Below are 14053 nucleotides of genomic sequence, written 5' to 3'. Positions count from 1 at the left end.
GTGATGTTTACGAAAAAATGTTTCAAGCAAAAGTTGTTTAGTTTTTGATAAGGAACATTTTTTACATTTAAACTTTTGTTTTATCTATAACGGTTTACAAGATGGATCCTACGGACCCAAGACCCAATTGACCTATGATGCTCATTTACGAACTTGATCTCACTTTTTACGTCCTGAGTACGCTGTAAAAATTTCAGCTCGATATCTTTTTTCGTTTTTAAGTTATCGTGTCCACAGACGGACGGACGGACGGAAAACCGGAAATGGACTAATTAGGTGATTTAGTGAACACCTATTACAAAATTTTTTTTATAGCATCATTATTTTTAAGCGTTACAAACTTGGGACTAAACTTAATATACTATGTATATTTCATACATACAAAGTATAAAAATATAGACAAACAAATAAAATCCATGACAGTCGACGACACCACATCCTTAAATTTTTTTCTTTTGTAAATAGTTTTCCGCATGTTTTGTACAAATAATGTTTCAGCAATGACTATATTTATTATGCTCCCATACAGATACAGATACACTTTTAAAACAGATTGAGATGTTACAAAAATAGAACATTAAAGTCATCTCAATAAAATGTTTTTCTATATTATGTTGAAGTGAACGTGAAGGCAATCAAAATAACTTTTGTAACACAAATATCAAATAATAAAATGGTACGAACGACCGACGCACGTACCATTAACACTTATTTAAGTGTGTTTAATCTTCATTTATTTGGACATATTATATTTTATAAGTCTATGTTTTTTGACATACAAAATATTAATTTTTTTTAAATCCTTGTAAATGCGGAAAATTTTTAAAGGTAAGAGGGCAGAGCACTGATCAGAGTACCGTGGTTTCGAATTGTGGTCAAATGAATTATTCTTCATTTCAGGCAATGATATCAATAGTGTTTACTTTCTTTGACATAACACTACTTAAATTTCAAAATGGTTACTTCTATTTATCTTCCTGAAAATTCCGAGAAGCCGGGAGTTTTTTTCAAAATCAAACATTTTAATAATTTTTCTTCAAATAATTTAAATTAAAAGATTCTCAGAACTGTTAGATTTAAATGAATATGAAACAAATAATCAGAAAATCTGTTTATTTACTGAACGATGGAGGATTTATATTGATATCAGGAATTAGGAGAAACTACACGATTTCCAGAGTCTTTCGGGGTAGCAACTTTACATATGTAGTTTTTTAGTGTTAAATAACCACTTTTACAGCCTCGGATTTAATAGGGTGGGGGGTTACAAACCAGAACGCTTACCAGGAGGTCATAATATAATGAATGTGTTGGAAAAATTAACACCCAGTTAATTTTTGAACACATCCAAAGTTGATTTATTAAAATATCTCATGTTGGATCCAAGGATATGCAGATAAATAGAGTTGATCTAGCACGAAAATATTCAAAATACTATGAATAAAGTTGACTACCTTTGAAACGAAATTTTAATGAGCTAATAGATTCTTTCGGAGAGACAAAAGTATGTCGTGCAAGGCTTTAGTAAAGATTACACAGAAAAAAATGTCGGCCTTAAGAATTAAAGCAGTATTCTGGTCTAGAAATTTGAATAAATCAATTTTTTGGTGTTTTTTAAAAATTAAAGGTTAGACTTTTAAAAATATGTCCTTAAACGGATTTTCCAAAATTCGAATTATTCTGTGGAGACACAGTGGATTTTCTGGTAGCGAAGTTCGAATTAATTGCTCTGAGCTGCGAGCTTCTGCTGAAATAGCAGAAATAACTTTGCAAGACATTGCATATAAGTAGAAGAAGACTCAATGTATGGATCTGGGATCGCCGATTAATCCAAAGTGAGTAATATTATTATCCGAGTTACTCTGTAGGAATTGTCTCTTAAAACGTGTTTTTCTTGAAACTACATTTTTCGAGGTGATTGACATATCTCAAGTTCTATTCGACCGATTCCTTTGAAATTTGGTGGAAATATTTTTTATCTTTCGACTGTACCATGGATTTTACAAAATTTCAATTTTGGGTACTTATTTTAAAAATAAACTCGATAAGGTAATAATTCGATAACAAACAGGAGTGAAAAAATTTTTGTTTAATGTCGACGCTATTTTAAGAATTGTTTTTTTCATTTTTTCAATTGTTTTGGCTTAGGTTCAGACGAAAGCAACATCTTTAGTAAAATTTGTTTGTTTCAAACCACTACAAAGGCTGGAATCGTGTCAATCAGGAGCACCGTTTATTTTTTTTGTAACTCCCACTTCACCGGCCTCAATTCAAATTTTTGATTTTTTTCTTGTATCTTTTAAAATTACAACAACAAAAATCATATGAAAAAAGGCTATAAAAATATTTTTTATTATTTTTTAATCTTCATGACGCTGGAGATAGTGGGCGCCAATATCAAATTATTGTCTGTTCTCCATCTTAAAGCCATCCCTCATATCAATTTCATCAATTTTAAAAGAAAAACAGTTTACGAATCAAATACCTTAACCAAGTAAAAAATTTCAATATAAAAATCCTTTATATAAAATAGAAATTTTTGTGGATAACAAACAAATAGAGCAAATAATATTATGTTTGAATAAAAATTGAAACGACATTTTTTAAGATTCCCTTTTTTTATATAAAAACCCTGACAATATAATAAATAAAAGTAGAATGTTATAATATAATAATAATAGTATGAATATCTTACCGCCTCCAGAATAACATCGGTTCTCAGTCATCCCCGTGGCTCCACGCAACGCCCCATTCGAAACCTGCGCAAAGAAATAACACAAACATTTATAACATAGAAACTACAGAGAATGTTCGTTGTTATTGACCTATCTCAATAACGAAAGATCAAATCACAAACATAACACTATACATACAATACATACATACATACATACAAGTGTATTCTCATATATACGTGTAAGTATATAAAAGGTTTTCCATTAAGAGACAGAATGGTTCTACTTAAAATAACAGCATTCCATCAAATATAGATAATATTAAAATAATTTTTCAGCACATTTATTGCCGAGAAAGCATTCTTTTCTAAATACAGAGTGTAGAAAATTTTTTCTTTTCTAGCTATAGGGTGTTGAAATTTGTGCTAAAACGGCTGTTCAAAAAAAAGGTGCTGATTAAGAAAGTATTTCACAATATAAGATAAGACAAGTGAAAACAAACAATTGACTGAGTTAATTGATGAAATACCATGCAAAGACAGTGTTGATTACTCTATCACATTACACATGCATACATGTCACACATATATAACTGATATCCCCATATAATACATACTATTCAATTTACGCCTAATTTGCGCCCTCACGGGTAAACAGTAATGTTTACGAAAAAATGTTTCAAACAAAAGTTGTTTACTTTTTGATAAGGAAGATTTTTTACATTTAAACTTTTGTTCTATCTCTAACGGTTTACAAGATAGGTAAAGACCCAATTGACCTATGTTACTCATTTACAAACTCGACTTTCCTCACTTTTTACGCCCTGAATACGCTGTAAGAATTTCAGCTTGATATATTTTTTCGTTTTTGAGTTATCGTGTTGGCAGACAGACGGACAGACAACCGAAAATGGACTAATTAGGTGATTTTATAAACACCTATACCAAAAGTTTGTTCATAGCATCAATATTTTTAAGCGTTACAAACTTGGGACTAAACTTAGTATATCTTGCATATTACATATATGCATGGTATAAAAACGGGTTTCTGTGATTCTTTATCTACCTTACCCTTGAATGTTCTTTGAATCAGCTCTGAACATTAGGACACACTTAGGCTATAGAGCCCATTGTGATTACATATATGTGTTTTACCACATTTCCGCTAATTTCATTTATCAGCTCCACAACATCAGAGGCTGAGTGCACCTCCTTCATGTATATACCATGTATTACACCAGTCCATCACAACTATTAATTAAATTAATTTTGTTGTAACGGCGGGAATCGAACCCGCTACCCCCTAAGCATACCGCGGATGGAATTGGTTACGCCTTAACAACTGAGCTAATAGGGCGACAAATTGTATTGATATACTCTATGAAAAAAAAAACTCAAAGCCATCTCTTTAATTGGAGCTCAGACAATCTTAATGGAAAACTTTTTACATACATTTATACCTACATACATACAAGTATATACATAATCATTTATCTAACGTTCGTTACACCATCATAGCATATCATACCAATCCGTTCAAAGTTTTTTTGTTTTATCATAATATTTTACTTTATATGAAAGATAATATTATTTAAACATTGTTTTATTATTATTATTATTATTATTGGTTATATTGATTTAGTTAAATAATCATCAATTACTTTATTTGTTTATTTTACCTACTTCTTTATTTTAACACTTTTTTTTTTTTGGGAAACAAGTTTTGATTTTAGATTTTTTGGAACAAATTTTTAAGGTTTGTGTATTATAATGGTCTAAGAGACGGTATAAGGTCGATCTTCACCCATCTAATAATCAGATGAGACATACTTTTTATGCAATTTTATTGATTTTTAAACACTCCTTAGGTAACAAAACGCTTATATCATAGATTCCGTTGTGATACCTAAACAGTAGGTTGCACTACCCCCAGCACTCCATGAACCATTTGTAGAGGTTTAAGAACAAAGTCAAAGGGGTTCAAGTAGGAGACGTCGTCAAAGAAAGAATTATCCAAAAGTGTCAATCTTCTCATGGCAAAAACTCGATGGTACCAGAGAAGATGAGACATTTTTAAGGTTTTTTCAATCAAGAAAAGCTTGCAATTCGCAAAGGGTTCTCCTGGATGCCTAGTGGTGCCTGTGCCCAACAGCCTTGTGCTATTTCTAGCAAATTCGTCGGCTTCATAACCCCTTGATTTACAAGCATCATCTAATGTCCTGTAAAAATTAAGACCCTACTTTCTAGTCAGGCTAAAACTGGATAAAAGAATCTAGCAAAAATTTTGGAAAAGGAGGTTTCAATTTTCGTGCTCTTGTAGTTCAATACACACAGCATATTAATACAATTTCATGGAATCATTTCATTAATTATATTAGAGTAAAACTTTTCCGAAAGATTTCTTCTAGAAAAATCAAAAAATATCACATACAAAATATGTACAAAATATGATAACTGATTTAAGTATACCTAATGCTCTTTGTACAAAGAAAATACGATCCAAAAATACGAAAAAGTGCCTAATAGAGCAGTTTATATTTCGACAATTTTAACTGGTTCGCAATCTCCTTAATTTTTCAAGGATTTTCTTTACCGCGTTACATCTCAAAATTTTCTCCAGAATTATACAAATCCTTCATTTAATATCAAAGCATAACCAAATTTTATTTTTATTTTAAATTTGTTTCAAAAATGAAAAAGACCAAAGGGCCAAATATCAATGTTTACATCTTACCATAATCATTATACCTACAATGAACCTGAATATTTTTCCAAAATCAACAAATAAGTGAAAAGAAAATGACAATCAGACCAAAATAGACGCTGATTCATGATTAACAAGAAATTTAGCAAGCAATATACATTTCAACGTAACAAACATAAACAGCAGGCCATTTAAAGAATTAATTTTTTAATATAAAATTTATTTTTGAATAAAATATTTGTTTGGTTATGAAAATAAATTTTTGGCCATGAATACCTTAATATGGCACTTACGTCGATGAGATCACATCTTGAATACATGAAAGGTTAAATCAATTTTTTTTTTTTGCAAAACTTTTAACGTTTAGTAGCTATAAACAAAAACATTATTAAGTGGTTATCAGAACTGTAGATTAAAGGTTCAGTATTACAGTAACTTTATACATAACAGTCTGCGTCAAATCCGGTAGCTTTGATTTTTTGCAGACTTGTTTATGATGTTGTCCCAATGAATAATCCAAGTTTGTGACCTCGAGCGACGAACGCCACTTTGTCAAAAATAAAAAAACGCGAGAAAATTTCAGCTGACGTCAGTTTGCAATATTTCAGTAGTATTTCAAACTATTCTAGTGGAAAGTTGTTCCACTTACCTCCGACGTCGTCTGCTAGTGTTGTTCAAGGTCAAAATTCATTCAAAACGACATAATATTGCAAAAAATTGCGAAGTAAGAAAAAATGATAAACTTTGAAAGGATTTATCTCGGAAACAATTGGGTTTACAGAGACGATTCTAGTCTCATATTGTATTGTCTCATATTTAGTTTACTTTAAAAACATCTTGAAAAGTTACTTCAAAAACTACCTATTTATGGTTAAAATCACCAAAATCAGAAAAAAACCGAAATTTTCACAGGGTTATTTAAAGTTGCCTAGCAAATAACTTTTAAGATATCATCTATTCGTGATATTGCACCTCGTATAAGTTTTTGGGCGATATATCAGAAACTACGAATCCACTCATTAAATGAACCAGATTTTTGTATTTTTTTGGGTCAATATTAAATTATTTACCAAGTTTTGGCGAAATTGAGAACAACAAATTTTTCCCCGATTTTGTTACAATTTTCTTAAGGATGCCTCTTTAGTGAAAATTGGAAAAATCAAAACAAAATTTTTATTTCGGAATTCCCTATCGCGGCTCAAAAACTTTACAATTGGGCGAATGGTTTCCGAAATATAGTACAACATAAGGTTCGCTTTCATGAATCGATTTCAAGCGATATCTTAGAAGATATTTGTTCAATATATTTTCTACAAAATCAAGTTGCAAAATTATGATCTCCGACAAGAACCAAAAGTAAAAAATAAGCGGAATCCTAAAATAAAACTAAACCATAATATTCCAAAACTAAAACCATAAAAACTTTTAACGTATATTAAAAATAAAAAATTTTACATTTTCAGTAATAAAAAAACAATTTAGAAAATAAAATCAATTAATTCGTTCGAATTCTAGACAATGTCGGTCAAATTATTTTTTTTACTACCATTTTCGATAATATTTTTTTTATTAGGTAGGTTAAAAAGAGCGATGTAAAATAAAAAATGAGCTGAACACATTTAACAAATTATCACACCATTTATGAATATAGGACTATTTTTATTTATTATAACGTTAAAATTACAGAATGTTCAAAAAAAAATCAACGCGACTCACTAGGATAAATTTGAGAAAGAAGGAACTGTTTAGAATGTTTTGAAGAATCATTTCGGAAGATCACATTGTGCAAAAAAGGAAACTTTAAGCATTGGAGATAGGGTAAGGAGATGCCCCTGAAGCTACCAACCGAAGTAGCATAGATCAAATTTTTTTCTTCTAGTTTTCTTCTTGTGTACTTGTTTTCCGAAATAGACAGAAGAAGCCTGGGTAATTCGAGAAGCAGGCTCGATCATAAAAAAAGGTCTGTAGTGTCATCAACTGATTGAAGGTGCCAAGAACTTTTTAACCTGTCGAGTTGATGTGAATTTTTTTCATTTGATTTTCTTGATATTTACTTGTTTCTCGAAGTAACAGATGATTGGACAGACGAACTTGACCTATAAGAAAGTTCTAACGCCTCTTGCCCTTGAATAAACCGGTGAAATTCGACTTTTCTGCCTTTCAAGTTAATGGGAATTTATTTCTTCTGGTTTTCTTGGTGTGTAGTACTTGTTTTTCGAAGTGCACAGAAGAGACCAAGGTGATTTGACAGACGGGCTCGACCTATAAGAAAGATCTAACGCCTCTTGCCCTTGAATAAACCGGTAAAATTCGACTTTTCTACCTTTTAAGAAGAAAAAAATTCCCATTTTTTTTCTTCTGGTTTTCTTGATATTTATTTATTCTTCGAAGTATACAGAAGAGACCCAAGTGATTGGATCTCTAGCTCGATCGTGACAGGCGGGCTTGACCTTTAAGAAAGGTCTGGAGTCTTTTGACCTTGCATAAACCGGTGAAATTCAACTTTTTTTTAATTTTCCATTTGGTGGGAACTTGGTACGTACTTGTTTCTCGAAGTGTATAGAAGAGACCCAGGTGTTTGATTAGGCGAACTCGACCTTTATTTCCTTTTACTACTTTGGCTGGTAGAATATCAGCCGCTGGTAGTTTCAGGGGCATGGTAAGGCGTGTGTATCTGCGTAGCATGCGTTTGGATATTTCTTCAGACTCACGTCTATATAAACAAATCTACAATCAGCTAACATTCGAACATTCGCCAAGTTAGAGCCAAAATCCCTCAAAATTTGCGAAAGTATTAGAAAACTACCTCGAACGAATAAACAGCTGCAGAAGGTTTAAAGGCAGTCATTTTGCCAACATCATTTTTCATATTTACTGAAGTATACTTGATATTTGTTTAAAAAAATCTAAGATAATATTTATTAAATTTTGTGTTTGAAAAAAATTTAAATTCATGTTTGAAAACTCAAATTGATTGGTCAGTGTTAGCACGTCAGCCTGTGCCTAGATCACGCTGCCCAACTATCTCCGTAGCATAATTCCAATTTTCATCATCCAATTTTCCGTATCATAAGTGTTACAGGCATAAAAAAGTGTGCATACAATTTTTGGGACATTTTGTATCAGTCAGGTGGGTAGTAGATGGATAGATAATACATTTAATATGAGAGTATAGTAAAAGCCATATAGTTTGATGATTAATTTGCCATGGAAAACTACTAGGAAGTTACAATCAAAATGGATGAAGAGTTTGTGTACTATTCATACATAGACATTTTAGATTCATTTAAATGTAATTAGATTTTTTAAACAATACGTAATTCTTTTTGTATGAAATTATTATTATCATTCTTTATAGTTTTTAATGTACACTACAATTCAAAAGTTTATGAACCTACTTTTCTCTAACTTTTGCAGTAACTTCAACGCTCACCCATAAAGTGTAAAACTAGACTTGATACCATGAAAAGCTATGGTATCAAGCATATGGCAACTGTTATAAGCAATCAAAGATTGCATTCAAAGGTTGTCCATCACCTTTTAGCAAAACAAAGTTTTACATGTAACCTCTATGGCGGTACCCACGTATGACGTCACTATCTTCCTGTGAGTATCTTCCTCTTTGTTTAATTAGGAATTTTAAACGTTCATATCTTGCATACTAGTAAAGATTGTTGAACACCAACTTCACTTTTCTATCCATGAAATGAGAATTCTTAAGTGATAAAAAAAAAATTTTTCCGATCCCCTATTAAATTTTAGGCTAGCAGAAACCATCTTTAACTTTGGGAGGCCCTGCGCGCGTAAGTATCACGGCACCCTGGTGTAGATAACATTTTTTTATAAAACTTGAATTAACAGGCTAAATTGAGGACTTATACCATTTTCTATGTCTATGGCCACTTCATTACTGGCATACTTTATTTTTTTCTAAAATAATATTTCACCAAAAGTTTAGCCATAGTTTAACATTTATTTATTTTAAGCATTTGTGTAAAACGAGTTAAAAAATTGTAGATATTTCAAAGTTATCTAGTCTTTTTCGAGAGCTAAGAGTTCTAGAAAATAGCGCTTAAAAAAAGCTCAATCATTATTTTGCTTAAAAAAAGCTCAATCATATAACCAAAGCAGCAGAGAAAAATTATTTACTTAACAGAAACAACTATAGTTAGTATATTGCGATTGTAACAGAAACAACTTTAATAGCAAAATTTTAAACAAATCATTGTACACAGTATGTTGTATGAGAAGCAGTTGTATGGTACAGTATTAGAGAAAAATTATACCACATTTCACCACAAACTTATATACTCTTACCATTCATATGACAATATTGCAGCAAGACAGCTGCCTTAAGGAATCAATACTACCCTCACAATATAAATTAAGTCATTTATTGAGACCCTAACTGGCTTCAGATATAAGTCAATCACACATACATCGACCCGTAGTCTATCAAAACCAACTCAATTGGGTTAATTGGGATGATGACCAAATTTTTTTATCATTTCAGGTTAAAACTTTTAACTAAACAAAGAGGAAGATACCTTAAAAATTACGTCATTGTTGAGTATCGCCATAGAGGTTACATATAAAACTTTATTTTGCAAGAAAGAAACGGGCAACAATATTTGAATGCTAGTATCTTCTTCGATTTTAATCAATTTCAATTTAACTTTCAAATTTTTAGTCTTGCTTTACATTTTTATGGATAATGTGGTAAATTCGATATTAAGTCATCAACAAAATTTATTTTGACAGTTGCACTAATGACTGTGACATATAGAGACGATTTGCTAACCAGACTCATAGACAAAGCTTGAAAATAGGAATCATTTTAATAAAGTTTGACTTCTTTTTATTGAACAGTACCGTACAAATTGATCTAAATTATACGTGTAAAATAATTAATCAAAATGGAAGAAAAATGCGGTACAACCTGTTTTTCCGCAAACATTTTATATAATTTTGATTATTATCTAGTTTTTGGAGCTACAAAATTACTGGTAATCTAAACTAACAATGTTCCATAAGATAATATTAACTAGATCGAAGTTGCTAATTTAATTAAAACAAGTGAAAACAAACAATTGACTGAGTTAATTGTTGAAATACCATGCATAGTCAGTGTTGATTTCTTTATCACATTACACATACAAACATGTGACACATACATAACTGATAATCAAGTATAGTACATATTATAAAATTTCTGCCTAATTGGCGCACTCACGGGTAAACAGTGATGTTTACGAAAAAATGTTTCAAACAAGAGTTGTTTAATTTTTGATAAGGAACATTTTTTACATTTAAACTTTTGTTCTATCTCCAACGGTTTACAAGATGGGTGCTACGGACCCAAGACCCAATTGACCTATGATGCTCATTTTCGAACTTGACGTCACTTTTTACGTCCTGAGTACGCTGTAAAACTTTCAGCTAGATATCTTTTTTCGTTTTTGAGTTATCGTGTCCACAGACGGAGGGACGAAGAAAGTGTGAAATGGGCCTCGCCGATCATAAAAATTTGCTTCCAAAAATCAGGTTTAATATCAACCATTCAAGCGAATTTTGGATGACGATACGATACTTTTGGGTCCTGGGCTACGCTCTATCTGACCGATTCAACCAATTCATTGGAACGTTTTGATTGTCAATGAACGGAATGTAGACGATCTGTCACTATCCCGCGATCAAACAAATTAGATACTAAACGACGAATAGTGTTCTAAGAAAGCCTAAAGGTCTGTTGGCCATGATATTGCTACGATTTATACGTTGAATTAACACAAGTAAAATATTATTTTCAATATACAGCGTCACAATTTCGGCACATTGTTTCGATGTGAAGCGATCAATAGTTAAAATTTTACTAAATTTTAGTATCAAAAACATGTATAACCAACTCAGCCGGCTGACAAATTTCAAAGTTCTTCAATTTTTACATACCAACATAATAGAAAGCGCTCCCTGTATAATCTAACATCGGATTCGTTATCAGCGACCATAAATACCCCCTACAACACAGATTAGACGGTAAATATTTAGTTTCCGATTTTTGTGCCAAAAAGTTAAATTCTTGGAAAAAATGGCACGATTTTCGAAATACATGACATAATCAGTGTAATCTGACATCGAATTCGTATTCAGCGACCAAAAATACCTACTAGATGATAATTTTAAGCCAAAAAATAAATCCAAAAAAATTTGTTAGTCGCATACAGGTTTTTGTCCTGTTTATGCCCCCCCCCCACTGGGGCCTTTTGCCTCTTTATCGCTAGGTTAAGTTGACTGAATGTTCCTTAGGGTCCTATAAAACGTTACAAAAAATTTCATTAAAATCTGTGCTGTTTTCGAGCTTTTCCACTATCGATACTTTTTTCCGGATATTTTATGTCTATCCCAATCATTTCAAAACAGAGCCACCCCAATAAATTTCAAATAGCAAAGAACAATTACAAAAATCCAGTTCACGTACATGAATTCTTAGCTCCATAAACCACAAACGTTTCCTTATTCAGTTTAAAGTTTTACAACTTCATCAATAGTTTCATGTTTTTACTTCTGCAAATAACATCCTGGCTATATCGTTGAGAATAACGACATACCAACCAGGAATACGATACAAAAAAAGTGTCTGGAATGCACATACAAAAACTGACATAATACCGCACGGAGTTAAACACTTCAACAAGAGCTATTCTCACATATTACAAAAACCCCAATACATATAACAAAATATAGGGAAGTTTATAATACCTGTGTTCAAAAAACATTACATGAAGCATCTTTTAGCCTTGCGCTAACATTTGATCTTATTCCTCTTATGACCCTTTAAAATGTCGAACTTGAAAAATTTAAATTTCCAAAAAATTTGACCAAAATTCTAAAGACAACAAATTTCAACAAGATTTTTAAATGTTTATTTACAAAAAAAAGATTTTCATTCATAACCTATAAAAATGATTCTTTTTTTTAAATATCTTTCTTATTTATAAATTCGATTAAAAAAATAGAAACGTATGTAAATATATCAAAAAGTTTTAAATAACAATTTAAAACCTACAATCGCCAGCCATGTTTATTAATTTTATCAAAGCAGTTTTCTTATCACATACCTATCAAACATGCCTACATAATTCTTCACAATTATTACCAAATTGGAGTATAAAATAATAACATTTTTTTTAAATAATTTTTTATACAAACGTCTTACTTTTTTTTATACTTTTTTAAACTTAAATCACTTTAAACTTTTTGGTCATAATCACTTGAGCGCAAAGTTTTTTTTTTAAACAAAAATATTTACTTCGAGAATCCGAGTCCAGAATTATAATAAATATTCTATATATAATAATCACATTCACGAATCATTTTTACATATGCACTTTATATGCGAATATTGTAAGGTCACATTAATCAGCCATCTTTTTAATTTGAAAATAAATAAAATAAAATAATAAATAAATCGGTTTAGTTCAAGACAGTTTACTTATTATCCAATCAGCTGTCTAATTCAATTTCCACATTTCACACATCCCAAGTTGAAACACACCTGATTTCAAGTAGCAACATTGATAAATCAAAATTATTTTTGTTTCATAAAAAATTTTCGAAAATTTTCAAAAAAAAAAATTGCATCCCCCTATTTTGGGGAAAATTTGTTCACGGAAAAACACGATGGTTTTCTTTTATGAAAAGCACATGGTGTTCTTCGTTATCACTTTGTAAATTCGATTTGAAATGTTACACCCTATTTATGAATAACGCAATCTTTATGAAAAATCTATTTAATTTTTAACTTTTGTATGAATTAGATATTAAGGAGGTTGTCATAATGGCTCTTCAAGATTTACAAGTTGAAAGATGTATCGAAATCAACATGAGACATGCGTATAACCTTACCTTTGCCAAACATCACAAAAATGTTGTAAACACAAAATCAAACTTTTATCACATCAAAATAATCACACAATTTAATTGTTTATTGAATGTCAAACTGATTAGGGTAGATATTTTTCAAGTAATCTTGTGTTAAAACACACAAGATTAGTTTCTATTCGGAAGATGGCGACCGCCCGCCAGTTTCCGATTTATTAATTTGTTTCATGCTTAGTTTTTTTTTTTTTTTGTTGTTAATTAATCATGTCATAAAATAATTATAACATAAACAAAAACAGATTACTTCATGGTATGAATAAGTTGAAGATAATTGAGCGGTTTTAACGATTGATGAACGCACTAGAACTTAAAATTATAATTAAAACTCGCCATATCATTTGGTGTATTTTTTTTAAGAATCACTCAGATGTACATGAATGTACAATTTGTTTTGCATAGGTGACGAGACCGATGTCAGTGCAGGCAGGGTTGACACCACATACAATAAACAGAGGTCGGTGAATGGGCGCGCAGTTATCTCATTTTAAATGATATATAGATAATATTTATAGACAACATTTCAACTTTTTTTTTACTACACATGTATTTTATATACAATATGTACATGAGCTTTTTTTCGAGCTTTCTTGTGATTTATTTTCAAATTTTCCAACCGTAAATTTATGATTATGTAAAAATTTTTATTTAGGATAATTTTGTATTCAATGCGGTACTTTTTTAAAGTAATTTTGGAGGTTAATAGACATAATTTGTATTGTGTTGCGCTATCTCAT

The 14053-nt window shown here is 30.8% G+C and overlaps 1 protein-coding gene across 3 annotated transcripts in view; it reads right to left on the bottom strand.

Annotated features, from left to right (window-relative positions):
• Window positions 1-13653, bottom strand: part of LOC123297011 (serine/threonine-protein kinase tousled-like 2) — a 271600-nt gene extending 257947 nt beyond the window's left edge. Inside the window, exons 1-2 of one of the 3 annotated variants that reach the window (XM_044878764.1) lie at window positions 13284-13653; window positions 2696-2759 (exon numbers count right to left, since the gene is read on the bottom strand). In XM_044878764.1, coding sequence (XP_044734699.1) covers window positions 2696-2726 — 31 coding nt within the window. In that variant the 5' untranslated portion in view covers window positions 2727-2759; window positions 13284-13653. Of the gene's footprint in view, window positions 1-2695; window positions 2760-12496; window positions 12567-13283 lie in introns of those variants that run through there. The other 2 variants (XM_044878766.1, XM_044878763.1) reach the window with 2 other exon arrangements.
• Between the last annotated feature and the right edge of the window lie 400 nt (window positions 13654-14053).

Source organism: Chrysoperla carnea, chromosome 3, assembly GCF_905475395.1.
Source record: "Chrysoperla carnea chromosome 3, inChrCarn1.1, whole genome shotgun sequence".
NCBI classification, from domain to species: Eukaryota; Metazoa; Arthropoda; class Insecta; order Neuroptera; family Chrysopidae; genus Chrysoperla; species Chrysoperla carnea.
This window is presented reverse-complemented; position numbering and strand designations above follow the sequence as displayed.